The sequence below is a fragment of the Seriola lalandi genome, unplaced genomic scaffold (assembly GCF_002814215.2).
Source record: "Seriola lalandi dorsalis isolate HSWRI2012SDOR001 ecotype SW California unplaced genomic scaffold, Sedor1 jcf7180002054748, whole genome shotgun sequence".
Classification (NCBI taxonomy): domain Eukaryota; kingdom Metazoa; phylum Chordata; class Actinopteri; order Carangiformes; family Carangidae; genus Seriola; species Seriola lalandi.
Genome location: NW_019525301.1, coordinates 2795784 through 2819054, shown reverse-complemented (window position 1 = coordinate 2819054; position 23271 = coordinate 2795784). Strand labels below are relative to the sequence as shown.

Sequence of the window (23271 nt, the reverse complement as noted above, 5' to 3'; positions counted from 1 at the left end):
CTGTACAAAAGCAAAAGTTTACAAAGGTTAAAGGCCAAAGTTGTGGTTTTACAGGGGGTTATGTGCTGTACTATTTCTTGGCTGGGTGCAGTAATTTACTGTAGTCTCTGCTGGTTGCCTGGCAACCCCATAGTGATGGCAAGACACTAAGAAGTCACTCAGCTCGGTCAAGAAATGTCACCTTTGGAGGCGCTGGTTTATTTGGACAGAGCCAGGCTAGCTCTTGCCTTTTGTTTGATGTCATGTTGCTAAGCTAAACTAACTATCACCTGGCTCTGACCACATATTTAACACACAGAGATTTTCATCTAACTCTTCATACACCAAATCAAATAGGTGTATTTCTCAAAATGTCAAAGTACTCTATTAAAGATGATGAGGTCAAAATGTCTAACCAGGGTTGCAGGCAGGATTGTAAATCAGCAAATTCCACTCAGGAGAGACAATAAGAATAAGTTTGCTGAGCTGAGTTTACTATACATTTTTGTAACATTATATATAACTTGCCTCTTAAAGTACTTTAATCTCAAATTCACATCTGGCATTTAAGTTGATTATTGTTTGTTGGTTAAATTAATTATATTATTAGGAATTATTGTTATAAACTTTTGGGAAGTATTGACAAAACTTAAAGAGAGAAGTAGTAAATAATTCTAGGTCATTTCTACTGGTTTACCTTATGTACTTAGGCTTACATATACTTATGAAATGGGTCTAAAATTAGCGTTCTTTGTGGTATAAGCAGGTGTCGGTGAACCCTGTGGACACCCTGTACTCAGACGGGTTGAACTTTGACCAACGTACTTTCCCTCGTATCGTTTTCCTGTGTAAGTAGGGATTATTACCGACTAACTTCTTACCCTCTGACGGCTCGTGTTTCCTATCCTGTCAGACTTTGTTTTCGTGATCTCACCAAGTTCCCAGATTTACTTTACCCACTTTAGCGAGTGTCATTATACCCGATAGAAATGATGGCCAACACTACAGAAATAAGACCCAGGTTGTTATAAACTGGAACTATCCTTTAAACCCACCTCAGCCTCTGCCTGAGACAGCTCGGTATCCGCTGCTCACAACAATGCTGCGGGTTAATGGTGTCGGTTCGGCACTACAGCTTATGGGCGGCTCAGGAACAGGGTGGAGGCAGAGTTACGGTTGGAGGATTAGCAGAGATAAGCTGAATGCTGCACCCTGGTCAGAGCGACTACCACAGCAGAGCATAAACATTAGACAGATTCAGGGCCATATGGTCATCAACAAAACATCAACTGTGTTTTCACGTGCCAGCTCCTGACTGTGCAGCTTGTTGACTTGATAAAATGCATGATGTATGATGGGTGCACAAGCCCAATGCACGCCTCTCTCCTCCGCTCTCTCAGTCTCTCTGGGTGGAGAGGCTTGAGGCTGAGACGGCAGGGACACCACCTCCCTCTGAGGGCCACATGTGGGTGGGTTCTGGGGATTACAGGGTTGAAGTGAACAGCTTTACAGTGGACAGCAGAGACACAGTCCGCCTGCTGGGCCAGGCCCGGGCCACACTCATTTGGGATGTGGGTGAAGCAGATGGAGCCTGGCCAGAGCATGAGGGCAGTGGCTGTCTAGATCTTCATGGTAATGTCAAGATGAGTTTATTCCCCAGTGTCTGTAAACAGGATATGATGCTTACTCAGAAGATAGTTATAAATGTACTGGCATGTTGCTGGTGTGCCCCTGCACACAGTCTTCAGTCCAAGATGGTGTAGAGTAATGGAAAACAGCATTTATGACTCTGTTACTGGCTCTAAATTGTTGTTTAATTGCATGCTTGTTTGTGTAGATGTAGTTCTGGCTCTTAATTAAGGTGGAGTTGATTGTAAAAGGAATCAGGTCAAATACAATCTCGTATTTCAAGCTACAACAAACACACTCAACCCTGGAAACATAATTGCTGTCTGGATTAGATTCACAAACAAGGTTTTGTTTTTTCAGTCCATAAAGTGTTTGCATCCTGTATCCTACTGTGTGCGGTTAGCCTTAGCTTGCTAAAAGACGTTTGTTAACATTAGGGAATAAGGTGGGTCTTGGTTATATCAGGCAGATGTTGTAGGGAACACAAAGGAAATATGTTGTCAGAGAAAGTTTTGCAGATACATTGTAAAAATCGTAATTTAGATGGCATTATATTTCTGTCACAGCATATTTGCTGTTACAAATTCGTCTTATGTAAATGTGTTTTGTAGCAGACAAGGCTGTGATGGTAAGCCCATTCATTTTTTTTCATTTGTCGATTATCGTTTGATTTTTGGATGAATTTATTGGATTATTATCTTCATGATGTCCAACCCACTTTCAGATTTCATTTTTCACATTATGTCACTTTTACTTTCAGCTGTGAGCCAATGAATGCCTCTCTATATACTGCAGCTGTTAGCATTGTTTATGCAGGATTTAAATTTGCATGTTCATGGGACATTCACAACTTGTGGATTCTGAGAAAACGATGCATGTATTTTCTGGATGTAATGTAGAAGACAAAATGGGTCCATCCATGCATTTCACAATGTTCGATTAGAACTTCAGTATAACTGCTGTATAATAGAGGACATTGTTTAGTGTTTACTATATTAAAACAATATAATATAATTAAGGCTGCACATATTATTGAAATCGCAATATGGCCAAGTGCAATATCCATATCGCAGGAGCTACAATTTTTATTATCAAGGTAAAATGTGTCACAACATAAATGGAGCATTGTGTTGCTACAGAGACGCCCACGCCTACAAATCATCTCCTTCAGACCTAAAGGAACATGTTTGTTTGGTTCAAACCCCAACAAAAGTCCCATCATCATCGTTTTTATCACTGAAAATTAAAATTAAAATGTAAAAACAATCATTCCAACTGAAGTTGTGGAATGTCCCCATGCTTTGTTTTGGCTGCACAATATCGCAGTTGCTCTTCTTCAGGTGGATGCTGGGGTGGGGGGCGGGGCTTTTAAAATGCTATATGAATAGCATATAAATGATTTGATGCCATGTAACTGCATATATTTTTTTTTTAGAGCTCCCTGTTCCTTCTGCGTGGTGAATCTCAGCAGAGCTCCTCGTGTTTCTCATCAGCGCTGCTGCTGCTGTTTTGGGTTGCAGACCGCAGCATCTGGGGAGGTGGACGTGCAGACACATTTGTCTCCAGCCAGTGCGCTCACACAAACCGGTCAATTTACTTACCAAGCAGAGCAGAAAATGCAGTGTCTGTCACTGGCTCTATTTTCGTCCCTGCTGGATGAGAATCAGTCTCATGCAATATGTGAAATTCATCACCGCCGTGGGAGTGGCGTGTTGCAGCCTGAATGTTGAAGGAAGAGAAGCGATTTGGACATTGCAGATGGAGTAAAAGGGAGTGTGGAAGGAGATTAGGGTCTTTAATGGTACATATAGTTACAGAGCAGATCTGTGACACCTCTCGTCTGGCCTGCTGAGGAGCAGGAGCTGATGTAGAGGTTAACACTAGGACGAAGGATCCTGTTGTTTCCACTTTGGAAGTCTAGACAGAGTGTGGCAGGTGTGTCTGCAATACAAACCCTTAAAAGAGCCATCTGCTGCAAAGAAGCAAACAGAGATTGTCACCACCGCCTCAACTATCTTCCCTGCATTAAGGTCATAATACTAGAATATATGACTCGAGTATATTTCAGTTATTCCTGTCATGTGCACAGTCCAGTCAGGTTTCTTCAGGTGTTGTCATTCCGCACACGCACCTCAAAGGTCACGAGGGAAACCTGATGAAAAGTGGTGTGTTTGAGAACCAGCAGCATAGTCAGCAGAGGTGGAATAGCCTCTGAATTTAAATCTATAAATCTGAAAAACCATAAACAACTTCTATAATCTACACCGGTGATTCTCAACCGAGGGGTGCCTCTACCCAGCGGGTGCTTCTGCAGTCCATAAAAAATATATAAACCCACATGAAGTCATCTGTAACAACTTAACACCAAATCTTTAGAGTATGTGAAAACTGGAGAAATTAAAATAGTTTGCTAACAGTAATGGATGAAGTGAGTTGAAATAGTTCAGTAGTAGATTAATGGCTGACTGGCGGTGTCTGTGAAGGAGTTCTCTTATCTGACGAGGCATGGGGGTCCACGTGACAACCTCTGCTCTATACAGCAGTTTGACATTTTAGTTGTGAGTCTTGCTGTGGGCGTGTACGGTCGCCAGGGAACCAGCAGAAACACTCAACAGAAGTACGAGGCAGATGGAGAAACTGTTGTTCATCAAGAGCTAATCCTCCTAAAAACCACACATTCTTGTTTATGCTCTTTGTACAGATTAACCGAACCAGATACATCTTACTTACTAAGCTTTTGCTCACTAATGATCGCTATTGGTGTATTTTTGAACTTTGAACAGAGCAGCTTCCCCCGGCTCCAGCTCCATGCTGAACACACACACACATGAGAGTGGAGTCAGTCTGATACAAAAAAGCGAATTATCATTATAATTCTTTAAATGTAAACCACTGTGTACTGGTACACTTCTGGAAACGTTACTACAACTTACAATCGGCTCATTCTGTCTGTATAAACATACCATGTTCTTAACACTGATATTAATGAGGTAACAGTAACGATACAATGACTATTTACTACTACTACTCTTATTACAGCTCGGTTTTCCATTGGCTGCCTTTCTTTGCCATTTTGGTGGCACCAATATATCACAACGTGAAGTTTATCAGCCTAACAGTGCAGTCCGTAAAACTTTGAGTTTGTCACAAAGCCGTGGCTTGTTGACGAGAGTCCCACCTCCGTTGGGCATTTGGCACAGATTCAGTCTCATCCGTGAGGTAAAAATACCTCACATCTCTCCCAACTACTGTCTGTACAGTCTGGCTATTCACTGTCAAGATAAAGATGAGGAGGACAAAAATAACCCAAGGTCTGATCAAAGGCAGCTGCCTCAAACTGTCCCTCTCCGCACTCAAACACATGTAAGTGGGTGTTAACTGCTGCAGCTTTACGTTGGGCTTCACGGCCGTGGTTAATGCTAAAGGAGACAACTGGCTTAGATAGTGTTGGTCTAGGTGTTTAAATTAGGGTCTACTTTAATATAAACTCAGATTTGATCTAAGACTTATAACCATGCAGGATCACATTTTCTGGGACTACAGAGCTGCACCTCCACAGCTGAGGCTCACTGAATTTTTATCCACATTTTATAGTTTGTTTTTAAAAATGTTTTTTACTTCATGCACTTTACATGAACCTTCACCATATGGGAGACATTTTATTCCTGTTTATTAAGATCTGTAACGGCCCATTAGAGAGGCATTCTGCACCAACTCCCTGTCCCCTCTTTCTTATTGTGTACTGTAATTAGGATTATTTTTCCACATTATATAGGGTCATTAAGAATTTTGTTTTCTCGAGGCTCGTATGTTCTGTAAATGTCTGAGCTTCACTGAAGGCTACAGTGCAGAATCCGACATCTTGATGGCCTTACAGTCGCGGCGTATCTCTGCCCAAACTAAACCTATTAGCTCTGTTATCATACTGCTTCACACTGCATGGTTGCCTTGGCCGATAACATCTTCGGTCCACTTGATACACGCCCGTTGTTTGGATAATGATGTCATTAAGCGGGAATGGATAGGCCTCCTCATCACTTCACATTGTGGGCTGTAGCAGGGGAATAGGAGTGTGTGTGTGTGTGTGTGTGTGTGTGTGTGTGTGTGTGGGTTGTTGGGGTTATGGAATCACCCAAAACATCATCATAGAGATGGGAGGAGATGTGAGTCAAACATTCCCTATTAACTTGCATGTTTGTTTAAAGGATAGCTTAGCGTGGGTCAACTGGCCACACAGCTGTTGCTTGTTCTGCGTCGTCTGTGACAGGACCGTGGTCGTGATGGCATCGCTTTAATCACTGGCTTTAAGACTTTGATCAGCAGTTGTAAAGTGGAGACTGTGTATGTCTTCCATATGAAGCGGAGGCTTGACATCTGAAGACAGTTGTACGGATGTAAAGCTCACATTACTGCCGCCACACCTCCTCAGTCACCACAGCTAAAATGGTATATCCAGGGGTTTCCCCTGGCCTCATCCTTGCCTCTTACTATTAATAAAGCCACCAGAGCTCTCTCTCTCCCTCTCTCTCTCCCATTTTTACTTCTTACTTGTTGCCCCTTCCTGTTTAAGACCCTCTTGATCTGTGGGACACCAGTACTCCTGCTGCTATACGACCCAGTTTCCTATGCAGGAATTCCCTCCCTCTTCCTGAGAACGCCCCTCCTTGCGAGGATGAAAGACGACTAGAGTGATAGAGGTGTCCGAGCCGTGTGGTTATGAAAGCTTCATTTTAGCCCAGGGATGGAGTAACGGAGATCGGGGTGGCGATGTAGGTCTGGCGTAGGGGCTCAGAGGGCAACATGTGGTGTCTGCAGTGCGCCTCTGACAGGACTCAGTCCTTACTGGAGCTGGAATCAGACAGCTGGTAAGCTCAACTTTTGAGTGTGTGTGCGTGCTGGTGCTGTGTGCAGAAGTCGATACTTTTAATAGTTGCTTGATAAGCACTTACTTACTGATTTGGCTCCAGATTAGTCTCGTGAAGCAGATTGTACATTTCACTAATGTCCGCTCCTTTATTCAGGCTCTGCTGAGATCAATTGAGAAAGCATTTACTAATGTCCAAGAAAAACTGCTGTTTCTCCTTATTGGGTAAATTGCCTTTAATGCAGCAGATTTATTGCCAGGGTACAGAGCTGCTGATGACATTCACAAAGAGCACACTTTGTGTAAATAAAGTGCGCTTCATTAGTGATGCAGCAAAGGGTGGTGCTTCACTGATGAGCCAGTAGTTGATTTTTCCTGCTGTGTGCCAAGGAAGTGAACACAGCTGAGTTGTATTTCAGTTGTTCATCCAGTGTCTTCTAACTCGTCTTTAATCTGCTTAGGCTGATTCTAAGAGTTACTCACTTGTGAAAAAAACATGCCAAACAGTCAGCGTGAATACACAGCGCAGCGAGGACAACCAAACGAAGCAGGCTGCGTGTGCGTGCGTGAATGAGTGTGTGTGTGTGTGTGTGAGTGGCATGTCGGAGTAATTAATTCATCACCGCGGAGTGACACAGTGAGAAGAAGCTCCGCTTGGAGAGCCACTCAGCGGCACGAGGAGGGCATCTCCAGAGGAGGTGTTGACACCGGAGCTGTCCTCGCATCACCTGCCCCCTCCGCTGGCTCCACCACCCCCACCTTCCTCTACAAACACATCATTAAAATTCTATCAGCCAGCAATTTATGCACTGTCATGGGACACTGCGGTACTTTGTGGGTTTTTGAATTAAGTAGGTGTCTGTAATCTAACATGAGTGAAGGTGAGGTGCACGCCCTTTAACGTGGGTGTAATTGTTATAAAAACTCGCTGGTACCAGTGTTTTTTAAGTTTTTAAAACCACATTTGTTTGACGGTCGCCTCATTATAGCAGGGAGGGGTTACAATTTTAGAGGGCACTTCTCCGAATTTACAAGTCAAAGTGAATTTACTCGTCTCGCGGAGTTTATTCTTGTGAAAACAGTCGTATAATCTCTTCTGTGGCTCCGGAGGAGTCTTGTGAATCTGAGACAAGGGTTGAGGAGTTTGAAAGAAGTGGTTGTTCATCACACAGGGGGAGGGTCGAGCAGAAAACACTGTTGAGTCGAGATAGCAGAAGAGATCCACAGTTTCTGCAGCTCGATCTATAATAAAGAAATCAGGATACCTCCGTTTGTTTTTTGAATATGTCTCCAGCAGTCTGTCTCCCAGTGCTTACACACTTGCCTGGTGTAGTTAAAATCAAAAAATAACCGACCCCCGTTTATCCAATTAGCGGAAACAGTAACACTCCGTCAGGCTGAGGAGTGTGAAGACAAACTTCAGGCATTAATTGGAGACCCATCGCAGATACCTATAGTGTAGGTTTTGTTTTGTAATTTATTGTGTCATTTCACCCATCAGTGGCACCACAGCAGCGCCAAACAGATGTGTCTTACATGATCCCGTCCTGCTTTAATTATATTCCCCCGCAGTAACTGTTTCACTTCACACTGTAGTATAGAGCAACAGTGGGCTGCACGTATACTGACAGTGTGTAGCTGGCATTACTACGCACCGTGTATCACTGCAGAATAAGAGACTGCTGCATGCTGTTTCTGTGTTTGCGGTCATTCATTCAAGTGGCGATCAAAGTGGAGATGCCTTTGCTTAATGTGTGTTACTGAAAATGAGCAGACCACTGATGCTTTTATTGAGATTCCTCCATGTTGTCTTCATCATCAACTGTCTCCGCCGGCATCAGAAACAGAGGAAGCAGCCCACACTGACCAATCACAGTCTTTCCTGTCTCCACATTGTCTCTCTACAGCCCCAGCGGTGTTAGTACATGTTTTTACATGTGTGACATGCGACTGTTTATGAAACTTAAAAGCACACAAATCAGAGATGTTAAGAAAGAAAGAGAGGCAATGTGAGCAAGAATCTGTGAGTCTGAGAAAGGTTATTATTATCCACTTAATGGTTAGTAGCGAATACGCTTAATACATTTATTAAGCACAGAATAGATTATTCTTTGTGTTTTATTCTCTTCAGAAAATACCTTATGTACATGCACACACACATAGAATTTAGACATAAATATCAGTCCCTCAAATATAGATTTACATTCGTCTCTGCGGGAGGAGATAATTATCTTGCAGTGACTGTAACCACAACCAGAATGTAATTCAGACTCAATCTACAGGATCTTAATTAGCCAGGATGGGAAGTACTTCACCACTGCAGTCAATTCAGAGTCAGTTAAACTGCTGAAATGGGAGTGCTTCTATATAAACTTCTCACCCTAATGCTACAAGTGGCTAAGTTCAACGAGTGCCAAATGAGTTGCAGCCATTATCTTTCTTGTATTACGCATCATTGCCTTGAAAACCCTGAGAAAAAACTGCAAGTGGAAATTGTTTCCAAGATATTTTATCTTAGATCTGTAACTGAGATAAAAGGCGGATCCCTAAAACAAACCTTTCTGACACTAATTGTGTTTGTTAGAAGGCAGTCGTGTAGTGTGTGGTATATGCTTGTATGCGAGTTCCTGGTTGGCAGTTTAGGTTGTTTTCTGTCTGCACATCAGACTTGAATGGGAGGCTTTGTAGTGCACGGCTGTGGTACTGTGTCAAGATAAAACACAAACCTTTTCTCTTCTATTATTATGATGACATTTCATTACATCAATGGATGTTAGCCCAATTTTCTCTCCATCTGAGGACGACTCTCCGCTGGTAGAGAATGAGGTTCCCTCTGTCTTGACATATTCTCACAACCGCAGCCTTTCATTCTTCCTCCTCTGCCCTTTTATCCATTTTGCCTCTGATTTGAAATGGGATTTTTTTTTTTTGGAGGTGAAGCATATTAATTTTAATGAGGCTGGATGAATTCTTGGCACAGACGGCAGAAGTCTCTCGGTTAGTCAGCGGGCCTGACCAAAGTCATCTCTCTCTCTCTCTCTCTGTCTCTCTCTCTCTCTCTCTCTCTGTCTCTCTCTCTTTCTCTTCCCCTGTGCTTTCTAAGGGAATTGGATCAGTAACGCTTTGACTGCTGGAGTGACTCACACCTCTGTTCCTCAAGAAGTAGAGTGGGACCATACATATCGAAATTTAAAGCATCTATATTTTGCAGTGAATGGTCGTCCTCCACCGCCCGTCCCTGCTTTGACGAGGCTGTTTGTCCTTATTGTTTGAATTTTCTTTTTTTTTTTTTGCTTCTTTTTAGTGCAACTAAGAGCAGAACATCTTGTTCAGTTGAACACAACCAGCTGCGCGAGGACATAAACATGCCTGAAGTGCTATCATACTTTAGGTCTGCGTTGCTAGAGGCTTGGCGCTGAGTGATAAGCCTCTCCTCCATCTAAACAAATGGATATTTCCAATTAGACATCCGCTGCTGAAGCAGACACTGCAGCCCACCCTCCAGTCTAATTACAGGACTCTGTCTGATTAGAATTGTTCCTTTTAGGATTAAAAATGTGTTGAGGATACATGAAGATGCAGGAAGAGCTTTTGTAATGAGCATTGAGTGTCCAGTTTGGAGAGAGGGGACATTTTATGAGAGCTGTTTTGCCATGACACCCTCAGCCTACCTCGCTGTGACGTGGCTGGAAGTCAAAACGAAACTTCCAAAATAGGTCGTTTCTAATGGCTTATGTGTGTCACTGGCTTTCAGAAGTGCTACAAATGACAAGGACATTTTGTGAATTATGGTTAATGTTTCTTTTGGTTTTGGCTCCAAAACTACTAAGTTATAGGAACTTTGTCACTTTATTTTACCGGACGATCAGTATCAGCCTCATGTCTGTGAGTTTATTGCTGAGCTGGAGTCAGGTAGTGATTCATTTAGCTACAATGAGCTGTTGTTCGTCCAGGAACAGTTCCAGCACATTAACATTTCGTGTACAAATTGAACGCATGAGAAACGACATGTTTTTGAACTTCAGAGAGAGCCAGGCTCGCTGCTTTACTTTCACTTTAAGCTGAGGCGTGACGACGTCCGACTGGCCAGTTTTTAACAAGTCCAGTCAAGTCAGTTTTATTATTAAAGCCCAAAATCACACATTTGTCTCACGGGACTTTACAGTCTGTACAACACGACACCCTCTGGCCCACCCTCTGAAATATTTCAAAAAGTTGAGCAGTGGAACAATATTTTTCTTTTACTTTGTGCCTTTAATCATCTCGAGATATATTTATCTTATGCCCCCCTCGGTAGGACCCCAAACCCAGATTAGGATCCACCGATCTGGATAACGCCACCGCTTTGAATGTTAACACCTATTAAATGTCTGTTATCAGTTGTCATCCCTCTAGTTGACATAATGATGCTTCAGAAGGGGCAAACTCCTCCTACCAGAGGATTCACATCGTCCACACTATGCTCCCCTGAAAGAACCGCCCTATAGGTCGTCTGTCCAAGCAGCTTATTCCAACCCAGAGTTCCATTTTATCATCAGGTGACCTCCACCGGTTGTAGTAATTATGACAGGAGCAGAAGTGAGTGCGACGCTGGTGATGTTGTATAAAGAGCAACAAAGTCTGCATTGCAAAGGAGGTCGGGGTGGACCGGTGCGATGACAAAACACGCTTTCAAGCGAGAGACAGCTGTTCGTAACCTGCCCAAGTCACTCTACGTTTATAATTGTAACCATGACGACACATGATAACAGCCTCCTGAGCCTGGGTGGAGGTGGAGCGGGGCCCTATATAAACCACCTCTCTGTTCCAGATGACAGCTGATAAGAGACAGGAAAAGACGAGGACAAAAAACAGACTTCAGGCGTCACAGTAACATCAGCGGTGGCTGAGCTACGTAACTAAGCTGTTGCTTACAGACGCACTCGTACATTTGTGATTATGCCTGTTTGCTCTGGTTTATCTGACACTCAAGTTTTTGTGGATCATCTTCACAAATTTGGAAGTTAGACTTTTTCAACGTCTTGCTAGCGTTTTTGTAACTTGTAAACTTGTCATATGGTCATGTGTGTCCCTGTCCCTGTGTCCCAATAATTAATGTTAATGAATAATGTTCAATTACTGTTTCTTACTTCATGGGCTATCTGGCGTTTTTTTGGTTATGCATATATTATAATTGAAAAACAAAAAATCACAGCATTCAAATACTGATTAGGATGTTGACTGCCATGGCAACAGTTGAGGCTTAGAAGCTTCGAGACATTGGGGTCAGACCTACAGCCATTTAATGGCGTGATAGTATTCAAGGCAGGTGATAAGATCCTTCCCATCCCACCAAAATGTTAAATGCAGCTTTTGCATCAATATTTTCTCACTGAAAATCCAATGTGCATGAATGATGTACAAGTTGGTTTAAATGCCTCTGGTAGTCTGTTGGTACAGAATAATGACAGGCGCCATTTTTACTACTCATTTCACCTTGCATGTGTTTACAGCTCTGAGCCTCTCCTGGACATCACATCTCTTTCCTATTAAAGGATTTATTTCAGCCTTTATTATCTAACCTTGACACTTTCTCCCACAGAGGTGCAGTTATTTGACAAGGTTAGATAGTGATAGATGTCTCTAGATAGATGTCCTTGCTCTGAGCCGTTCCACTTCATCCATCAGCTTTTGACAAACAAAATTAAATAATATTGATCTGACTTTGCAAAAAAAAAAAAAAAAAAATTGCTTTGAGGTAGAAAAGCTAAACTTTTCACCATAGTTTTTAACTGGCAATATGTAGTTCAGGAAGTCATCTGTCAATTTTAAAGTCCGGGTCCGGAACTACATAAAAAACAAAAGGTATCGCCTCACCCCTGCTTTTGTTTGGTGAAGTGGAGACATTTTCCTCTCTCAGACTGATCGACCGTGCTGTTGATACAAGGTCAGGTGTTACGTAGACAACAATAGGCTTCCACCCTGTAACATGAATTCACTGTGGCATTGTAAATAAATGCAAATATTCAGTTCTCGTGCACAGTGACAGATGTTTTACTTCTGGATATTTTGGCATTTGTTGATTTCAAGCTGTGTTTAAATGTGTTCTTGAGATAAATTTGACTTGACGTCACTCGACCAGCCGAACATTGACGACAGTGGACGACAGAGATGCTGCCATAACTGGGACTGTTTATTCTACTGTATTACTCTGTAAATAAAACAGAAGATGATGAATTTGTCAGCTGTCAGGATTTTGCCATACTCGTAGCTACAACTTTAAGACACATCTATAGGCCATTATGGGCAATGCTGCAAATCAACGAGCAGGACTGCTTTACTGCAGTGTTGGATTTTTTTATATCAATCAATGTGATGAAAAAGGTATTTAAAGCCGCACTCCACTGATTTTACACAGGAGTACTACTCAGCCTGTGAAAACAGTTGCGAAACATCTTCTGTGCATGTGTGTGTGTGTGCGTGTGTATGTGTGCGCGTGTGTGTGTGCGTGTGTGTGTGGGAGGGGGAGGTTCTAGGCTCAGGCTTAGAGATGACAATCACAAACTAGCGTCTTGGGGTCTACTGGGTCTGTTCAGTTTTGATTATTCTGTTTAATGTGAGTCTTCTGAGTTTTCCAGTTTAAAAGTGTATAATAATAATAATAATAATAATAATAGTAATAATAATAATAATAATAATAATAACAATAAGTTAACTGATGATGATTAATGGCAGGGATTCTGCCATAATCTCTCATCTCATCTGCAGAGTTGCATCTGTAACATCCATACCGTCTGTTTTAGGTGTGTGTTGATATGTGTAGAAGAAATCTGAGCACTTTAATACATCATTAACACTTATACCAATATGTATTCACTTTGGTTCAGGATATATTCAGATTCCTTCCTTGTTCTCATGTCAGCAGTTCCTCTTTGCCTAGCTGGCTTCTGCATTCATTTGAAATTTCTATATACAGTATAACATTCATTTTAATCTTCTTATATTGGCACCCAGATCTGAAAAAGTCTTAACTTCTCCCAATCAAGGCGTGTGTCTCTGGAGAGGGACGGCTTGTTATTTCACACATTAGAAAAGCAGTCAGATCGGGTTTCTGTCTTTACTTCCAGTAAAAACTGCTTTGATTCCTCATGGTAGCAGTTAGTGAGATGTCTCCAGGTACCGCAGCACAGTGCACCTTAGCCCTCTCAGCTAATCACAGCAGTGTAAGAGGTGTGGAGGAAGTGAATAGATCTGTGGTTGACATTTAGCCGCTGCAGTCTGGCGTGGCACGCGGTGCTCAACGCCGCCAGGGTTTATCCAATCATCTGTCCAGGTCTGTGTTTGTGCTCCTGTGAGTACACAAAGATCTTTATTGATCTTAATATTCCAGGCGCCGCTTCACATGCTTTAATCACACTTGACATTGTGCTGCTTTGTTTTTGCTGAAAGAATGAGCTGCTGATTAAGACGCAGTTGATTTCAGTGTCAGTTGAGCTTTATGTGTTTCTTTGGTATTCATAATGTATTCATAGTCATTTAATTTCTTCTAATCAAGATACAGTTTTCAGTCTTAAGCTGCTCGGGGTGATTTGAGCTATTTTCTGCGTGTATGTGTAAAGACAACCGGCAGCGCTCAGACTGCTGCTATAAATTCTCTCACTCATATTTATACCCTGCCAGCAGTATCAAAGTTCACTGTTTCCATCTGTCACGTGCTTCATGCTGAAACACAAAGCCCTCAGGAAAATGACTCAGCAGACTAACCCAGTGTGCTGCTGTGTGTCTCTGTGTGTTACAGTGTGGAAGGTGATGCTCCAGGCAGCGAGGTGGGCGCCTCTGTGGACCCCAGCGGTGGCTACAGTTGCGTCCCAGTGACCCACAGTGGCGGGCTCGGCCCCGACCACCTGGACAGCCAGCTCTACGGACACATCCTGCTGCCGGGCCACCTGCGGCCCCGCCGACCCAAGCTCCAGCACTCCCAGTCCATCCTTCGCAAGCAGGCAGAGGAAGAGGCAATCAAGCGCTCCCGCTCGCTGTCAGAGAGCTATGAGCTCTCATCAGACCTCCAGGACAAGCAGGTGAGAGGGGGCGAGATACACAAACACAGGGACAACTTCATTTGTGAACACCTAATGTAGGGCTGAGTGATAGGTGTGAAACCATATAACAATATTAATAGTATGTTTTAGCCTCTTGTGCGTTTTAGCATCTTTGAGCTTATTGTTTTGGTTGTTTGGGCAAAAACGTGACTGTTTTGATTCACTGGTGAATTTTGTTGAGTTTAACTCAGGATGAATGCTAGTATCACTGTGTCTTCTGGATGTGTAAGTAGGTGCTAACACGTTAGCTTTAACAACTATAAAACTTACTCTGCACAGCTTTGATTTTAACTGAATTTTATAAATTGATAACACACTATATCATTACAATAAAACACCAATGAAAGTTGATTAAAAATAAGGACTAAAGACTATCTATGTTATACACCCCCCTGGCCATATTAGAGATCTTCCTTAGACTTTAGCGGACATGGTTTAATTCTCTGTACTGTATTGTATTGTTTATGTTCTACTAACTACTTCTAACTGGTTAAGGTGTCACATTTTTAAAACAGCAAACATGTGTCTCACTTGCAGTGATAAAAAAAAAACAAAACACAAAACTCAACAACAACTAAATCTAAGAGGTGGCACCCACACCAGGATATCACAATACAAACAGACAGTGTTTGTTCAACTGCGTCATGTGCTGAGGTGAAATGTTGCAAACTGTGCAGAACATTTTCACACTATTCAGCTAAAAGTGCCATAAATCCACTGAAGAATATCTAATATACAGTATGTTTAAAACAGTATGTTTGAAGCAGGTTTTTACTACAAAGTAGTCGTGGGAACCGTGTGGTCTGGTATCAGTAAGCTTGTCCTCACAAATCTAGCCAACATTCTGCAGTTAAGTGCTTATAATCTATTACTGGATAAAGGGTGGAGATAGATCTGTGTTGAAAATAAATCAAACATCAGCTGGAGTGTGTTTGGCGCCTGTGAACAAGAGGCAAGAAGAAAACAGCCAAAGAAGCCAAGCATGTTTGGTCACTAACATGGTTCTTACCTGTGCTTATAACACTGTCTTTCTTATTTTCTGAGCGGTAACATGGTCCTTTGGTGCACAGCCCTCTTTCTTTTTGAATGTTCATGATAACATCAGTTGCTTTTTTTTATATGTGCCTACAGCTACTTATCCAGCTATCAGCCATCAGCTCAAATGGGTGAGGTTGCCTGAACTGAAAGAAATCTGACCTCAGTTTAAGTTTCATTAAACAACTTGTTTTTTGTGATCTTCTTTATCAGTAAAATGTTTTTCTTCAGAGGAGCTACAGAGTACAGATCTTCCCAGGTCCAATATTTTGGACCTGATCCAAAATGAACCCATGGTCCAAATACACCTGAGGCTAATAAGCCCTGATCCATGATGTGGTCAGGTCAAACAGACTCCAACAGGGAAACATTCTCCACCAATTACTGGAAAGGCCAGAGTTTAAAAAAAGGAGCAGTACGTTTCATTTCACAGTTAACTGAAACCAAAAACATAATTGTTGCTCTATGAAGATCATCATGCACCAAATAGTTGAATCCATTCGGGTATCACACATACACATATCGACACACAGAACTGAAACCTGAAGCAGCGCAATGAAGAGCTCTAGTGCAAGGTCAATGACAATGCAGTAACCGTCAGATAATGCTGGTCAAAATGTAACAAAATACCCTTCTCAATTATTCATTAGAAATATGATAATGAATTACCAATGTAATCAATTACGTCTCCATCCTATTTACACATATTATATTATCTAAAGGTTACTATCTGTTACTACAAGCTGTTGTCAGGCTGAATTTCCTCATGACAGTCAAATACGAGCCAGATAATAGTGGTCTGGTTTGGCCTCATGGCCATATAGCTGTGTCTGTGTGGGAAGGACACTGGTCCTCTTGTTGAGCAGTGACAGTTGTAGCCTCCTGTAGTGAGACTCACTGTCATGGTTTGAGTCCCCCTTGGCCTTCACATGGAGCAGAGAGACATGACTAGTGTCATTTTACACCACGAGTCCAGATGTGGGAAAAGTGGGTCAGTGTGTAAAAGGTACAGGACTGAGAGAGGAGGCTAACGTGATATAGCCCTGGACGCTAATTATAGGTGTATAACTTCAGTGTAATGATCTGTTTCTAAGTCATTTCAGTTCATAATCCTGACTGATTCCTTGGTGTGGTAATTTTTGCTCTTCTTCTAATAAAATATATTTAAACACTGTAACACCCATTATTAATAAGTTTATATTTTAATCCATTTTTTTTCTAGTAAGTCTTTTCTTGATTAATTAATGTCTAACAGCACTGCAGTGCCCAGCTATAATCATATCTGTCTCATAAATCCTGTATTTGGTAGTTCTTTCAAGAGCATTTCTTCATCATTATTTAGGCCATTACCCATTTATCAGTCAAACTGGGTTCCCATCACAGTTCAACATTATCCATCTTCCCTGGGGGTCTGTTTGAGTCTAATAAGCCTTAAATTTCTTCCATTTTTAAATGCCACCTTCACTCCTCTTGAGTTTTTTAAGCTGTGACAAAAGCAGATAAGACGACGGCACTATTCTTCATTCTGTCCAGTCTGTGTTCCCTAGGTAATAGTCTTACTTTAGTAGCCAGGTGAAAATAGGCTTTTTCCAGTCATTTCACAACTGAGGTTTTGTTTTTATTTCATACTCATACACACAAAATCTACCTTCTATAAAAGCTATAAAACAGTTGAAGTTTCCCTGCTCTGATCAGCTTATGTAGCAGGGGTTGTAATGAAATCACAGTTACAGTCAGATACTCTTCATCCTGCCGCCCCGACGGGATCAGCTCCAGCGCTCAGCTAGAAGTCCCATATTTTGCCAAAGTGTAATTGCTTGGAATATACACATATTGATGAAGCCAGTGAAGTGTGTTGTGCTGCAGGAGTGATCTGAGAATGAATGAAGTCTCTATATCAAAACAGGTTGCCATGGGAAACCATTGTACTATAACTGAAATGAATCAAAGCAAACATTAAACAACTTGACAAAATAATCTGTCTGGGTCTAGGTCTGGACGACATTAGTGGGCTTTTTTCAGAGCTCTCGACTGCATCTCATGGTCTTCATTAGAGGATAGAGTTGGCTGAGTTCTCTGAAATTTCCCATATAGTCTAAAGGCAGATGTCCATGTGTTGTTTGATTATAAAGCAGGTCTAGGTTCTATATTAATGCTGTGAAAGTATCAAAGTGCTCAGTCCACAGAGAAATGCACACAGCCTGTATTCAGAAACTGAGCATTAAAACCAGCTGTCAGGACTTCTGTAACTTTGTGATGTCACAAGGATTTGGTTTCTCTGAGTGTTTACCTAAAATGTGCTATATTTTTATCAGATCACTCAGAAAACAGTCAGCCAATCAGAAGAGAGACTCCTCTCTTCTGATTGGCTCACCGACCTGTTGTTAATAGAGCTTGTGGTGCTTAAAACCAGAAATATCTTCTTATGGATCAACACTTGAAATAAAACACAGAAGTGTAAAATATGGGACCTTTAAAGATGGCTCAGTTGTCATTTAGTGACATTGGGCCTTCAGTATGCTTCAAATTAAGTACTAACCAAATAATCTGTCAGCAGCTAAAACCCCTTTTTGCCTCACATGTCACATGATGACAGCTGACTGAGTTGTGATTGTAAACTCCAGCAAAAGATAGTAAATGGACTTTGAATTTAAATTGTTTTGTTAAACTTCTATTTCCAATGTCAACAATGAACAATTACATTTTAACACGCACTTGTAAAGTCGACAGGAGTGTTAGCTTTTCATACTAGAAAGATCCAAAGAATCACCCGGGTTCTATAAAATCCAAAATACAGTACCTGTCATAATAATGTGTTCCTCATCCCTGTTTTCACTTATAGTGATAATAAGAACACATACTGTTTAGACTGTTCCCAGTTGTTTCTCAGGGGGATTTATGACACAATCTGTCCTTCTCTGTCTGCAGGTGGAGATGCTAGAGCGTAAATATGGTGGGCGTTTCATAACCCGGCATGCAGCCCGCACCATCCAGACAGCCTTCCGCCAGTATCAGATGAACAAGAACTTTGAGCGTCTTAGAAGCTCTATGTCTGAGAACCGTATGTCCAGACGGATTGTCCTATCCAATATGAGAATGCAGTTTTCCTTTGAAGGGCCTGAAAAAGTCCACAGCTCCTACTTCGAGGGAAAGCAGGTCTCACTAACAGACGACGGCACCAAAATCGGCGCGCTGGTGCAGTCCGAACATGGTGGGGAGATGGGTGTGCAGGCCAAGACCCCCACGACGCAGAGCGACTTCACAGACGCTATCACAGAACTAGAAGACGCCTTCTCCAGGCAGGTCAAATCTCTAGCTGAGTCCATAGATGACGCTCTGAACTGCCGCAGTCTGCACGGTGACGACGGCCACTCGGACACAGGGAGAGGCCACCAGGACATGGACAGGGAGGTCAGCTGCCAGGTGAAACCCTCCCACAGCGCCTCAGAACACCGCAAACTGGATGAGATGACGGCATCTTACAGTGATGTCACTCTTTACATTGATGAAGAGGAACTGTCACCACCCCTGCCCTTGTCTCAGTCTGTAGACAGGCCCTCCAGCACAGAATCGGACTTGCGTCAGCGCTCCCTCAACTCCTCCCAGGACTATTGGTCTCTGGCTCACAAGGATGAGAAAGGAGACACGGACACCAGCTGTCGCAGCACACCTTCTCTGGAATGCCAAGAGCAACGTTTGCGGGTAGACCACCTACCCTTGCTGACCATTGAGCCTCCCAGCGACAGCTCAGTGGAGCTGAGCGACCGCTCTGACCGCAGCTCTCTGAAGAGACAGAACGCCTACGAACGGAGCCTCAGCAACCAGCAGAGCAGCCCCAAACACATCAGCCACGGTTTGCCACCCCGCGGGCCTTCCAGAGAGGACGACGCTCCCCGTCATCGGCCACGGCAACTGGAGGCCCACCTGGCCATCAACGGCACAGCAAACCGGCAAAGCAAGTCGGAGTCGGACTTCTCCGACGGCGACAACGACAGCATCAACAGCACATCCAACTCCAACGACACCATCAACTGCAGCTCCGAGTCCTCGTCCAGAGACAGTCTGAGGGAGCAGACGCTCAGCAAGCAGACGTACCACAAAGAGACTCGCAACAGCTGGGACTCGCCTGCTTTCAGCAATGACATCATCCGCAAGAGACACTACCGCATCGGCCTGAACCTCTTTAACAAGTATGCGCACCACTACACAAGATCATTAACAAACTGCGCACATAGAGCCAGACACAATCTGATACATCGCTTTGCACTTTTTAGCCTCTGAATTGCACAGTCACACATCACATACCTAATGAGGGATGGAAGAGGTTGTGTAAATTAGATCCAGTCCATTACTTGTGGCTGAGAGAAAATTTTTCCGTTGAAGAACATGAAACTCTTCTGTATGATAAATATGCTGATGCTGTGATGTTGATTGAAACATAACTTATCGGCCTGTTCTACTTAAGGTGCAAATGAGCCCGGGACTCATTCTGCCCCACTTCATCTTCATCTGAGCCTGTGTGATTATGTTTAATCATAGATGATTGTGGATTTGGTTTCTTTCAGAGCCGGCCATTAAGTTTCTTTTAATCATTTGTGATCAACACCAGAGAGAAAAGTAGCTCCATCCTCCTCTTCCTCCTCCTCCTCCTCCCCACTCTCAGCCTTATTTCATTCCACCACCCCCCTCCCTGCCTCCCCTAAATCCTGTCCCTCATCTGACACACATTTGGCCCGGGGCAGGAGTGCCGTAGGATAATCATAGATTTGGATTGTGTCCTCACTGTTTCCCTTTTTGTCTCTCTTTCTCTCTCTCTCTCTCTCTCTCTCTCTCTCTCTCTCTCTCTCTCTCTCTCTCTCTCTCTCTCTCTCCCTCTCTAACCTCTCCCGTGTCTCCAGGAAACCAGAAAAAGGCATCCAGTATCTGATCGAGCGCAACTTTGTTCCAGACACTCCAGTGGGTGTGGCCCACTTCCTGCTTCAGAGGAAGGGCTTGAGTAGGCAGATGATTGGCGAGTTCCTGGGTAACAGACAGAAACAGTTCAACCGGGATGTCCTCGAGTGAGTCTGAAAGCGGTTCATGTTTGTGCCCTCTTTGACGTGTTTGTATGTGCGGATCAGATCACAGAGAGGTGCAGATGAAAACATCCAGATTCTCTAAACAGACTTTTGATTTATCCCACCACCTATGCCAGAGCACAGAATCTTGTTTTATGTGCCTCCCAGGAACTTAACTATAAGTCATCATTTAGTTGCAAAGAAGGTTGCCAGTGTGCAATCTACTATCATTCAAACTGTCTTTAGAGTTTCTGAGTGCAACATAATGACTCGAGTTGCATCCAGGAAATAAACCGAAATAGAATCCACTCAGGAAGTTGCTGTGATGCTCAGATAAACTTACAGATTCCATTTATATTCTGCAGTCCTCTTAATAAGGAGGGGATGTCATAAAGATCTTGCGTTTTCCAGTAGTGACTCTTTGCATTATTCAAATAGTGGCTCGATTTTATGCTTTAGACTGGACGGACTTATCTGAGTCGCACTTAAAAGCACAGCGGCTCTATCAGGTCCCATTGAGATTCAGGAGAGGATAAAGCCAAGAAAGATCCGTCAGTGTCTGTTTGACAGGCATATCTAAAGAGCTCCTTGAGAAAACGTCTATAAATCCTATGCAAGGTATGAGGGCTCTGGAGAGCCAAGTCACAATCCTCACCTCAGCAATTATATATGCTCCGAGCGAAAAAGAACCTATTTCAAGTAAGTAGTTTTACATTAAAGCTGAACAAATCAATAATTGTATATGAACATTGGATCAGATTAGTCATCAGTCAGTCATCCAGCTCTGCAGTTCCCCTCAGCTCTGTTGAGCTTTTTTTTTAGCATCTTTCAGCTCATTGTTTTGGTTTTAGGGCCTGTTTTTTTAACTGCTTGGTTTGGCCTCACCACCCAGCAGTTTTGTTTCCAGCATCTTAAACATTCAGTGCACGATACCTGCCCTGCACCAAACAGCAGCCAGATAAAGTTAGTGACTACTCAATGAAAATACATACAAAACATATTTCCCTCCAGAGTTGATTGACACCAAAACAGAGCTAAAAGGACAGTGATTATCATACCATACATATATTACCATTACCATAAACACCACTCCAAATGAATGCTAATGTTGCGCCCCGTCTACTGGATGAGTAAATAAGCATCTGTTAGCCAACTTGTTAGCCATAACAACTTTATAAGGTGATCATGAATAAATCATCTGAGCGTACTTTATAGTTGTTGAGGAGTTCTGCAAGTGGCCAAAAAAAATAGTTCCCAGAACTTCTATTTCCTGTGATGGTGTGGAAATCTGATGTTTTCACATCACACATGATCAACCAAGACAATGAAGTGTGAGTCCTTCAGGTTGAAACATTAGACCCATTCAGGCTGATTATGGAGTTTAATATGACAGCAGCTCTGCAGGTGAGCTGAACTGACGCACACTGAGCAGAGGAGTGGATCATATAACTCTGATATTATATATGTAAATATAAAAGATAGTTATGTATCTTTAATATGAGTTTAAAAAGTAAACAAGAGAAACATATACAGTATAAACATATGGAATCTTGTTGTTTTAATAAACTTGCATATATAAATAAAGTGTATATCATTAACCAATATGGTTGTACCATATAAAAATACATTATATAGATATTCTTAGTATATGTAAATATACACATTTTACAATGGGTATTTCATTTTGTCATAAACTTTTATCTTAATATATCCAGAAGTTGTATATATGTGATGATAATATATCCCCTTAAAGTTGACGTATACAGCAACAGTGCTCTTGATATAGGGACATATATGTCATATATTACATTTCTGTATGGGACACTTTAAATATCTAGTGGCTTGTTACTGTAATGAAGACAATACATGCGTTTCTAATCCTTTAATTTAGATTGGTTATCATAAAACTCATCACCAAATGGCTTTCCTATTTTACCATGAAGAAACTTTTTTTTTTTCACAGACTTCACAGAGGTTTTGATATTCATTATATTTATATTAGACACAGTGTTCTATATGTTGCTATCCAAACTAATGGTCTTCCTGCCGCTGACTGTGTGTTTCTCACCAGCTGTGTGGTGGATGAAATGGACTTCTCCAGTATGGAGCTGGACGAAGCGCTCAGGAAATTCCAGGCTCACATCAGAGTCCAGGGAGAAGCGCAGAAGGTTGAGCGGCTGATCGAGGCCTACAGGTGAGAAAGCTGCGGGCGCGACACGTGTCACGGCTTTCCGCTCTCAGACAAGCTTAGAATCAGTGACTGGATCAACCCAAGTCCACATCAAGGAGGAATAAAGCGATGTTTCTACAAATAGGCTCTTACATCAACTTAGACCCACTGATTATGTGACGGGATGATCATTACAGGGTTCATTGCCATGTGTAGTCTTAACACCAGCACAGCGTGTATGATTAATGGACGGCACAAGCTAGTCTCACACAGCTTCAAAAACACCATTATCCTCTAAAACAGAGGTGACACCAAGAAGTCACCGTCTTACTGAAACACTGGCAGGCAGAGATCAGTGGAGCAGTGCAAAGCCATTTTAAATCCAGGCTTTGTTCGACCAGATCATTGCTGAAAATGATTTAGAGAAAATTGGTTTAAAAAAAGTTGATGTTGATGTTG

General features: G+C 42.4%; 1 protein-coding gene across 6 annotated transcripts in view; it reads left to right on the top strand.

The window, feature by feature from the left end:
• Positions 1-23271, top strand: part of iqsec1b (IQ motif and Sec7 domain ArfGEF 1b) — a 204842-nt gene that overhangs the window by 168405 nt on the left and 13166 nt on the right. For 5 of the 6 annotated variants that reach the window (XM_087178921.1, XM_087178920.1, XM_023424628.2 and 2 more), the window contains 4 exons: positions 14250-14529; positions 18514-19775; positions 20484-20645; positions 22714-22836. In XM_087178921.1, the coding sequence (XP_087035047.1) occupies positions 14250-14529; positions 18514-19775; positions 20484-20645; positions 22714-22836 (1827 nt within the window). Of the gene's footprint in view, positions 1-6237; positions 6474-14249; positions 14530-18513; positions 19776-20483; positions 20646-22713; positions 22837-23271 lie in introns of those variants that run through there. The other variant, XM_087178923.1, reaches the window with a different exon arrangement.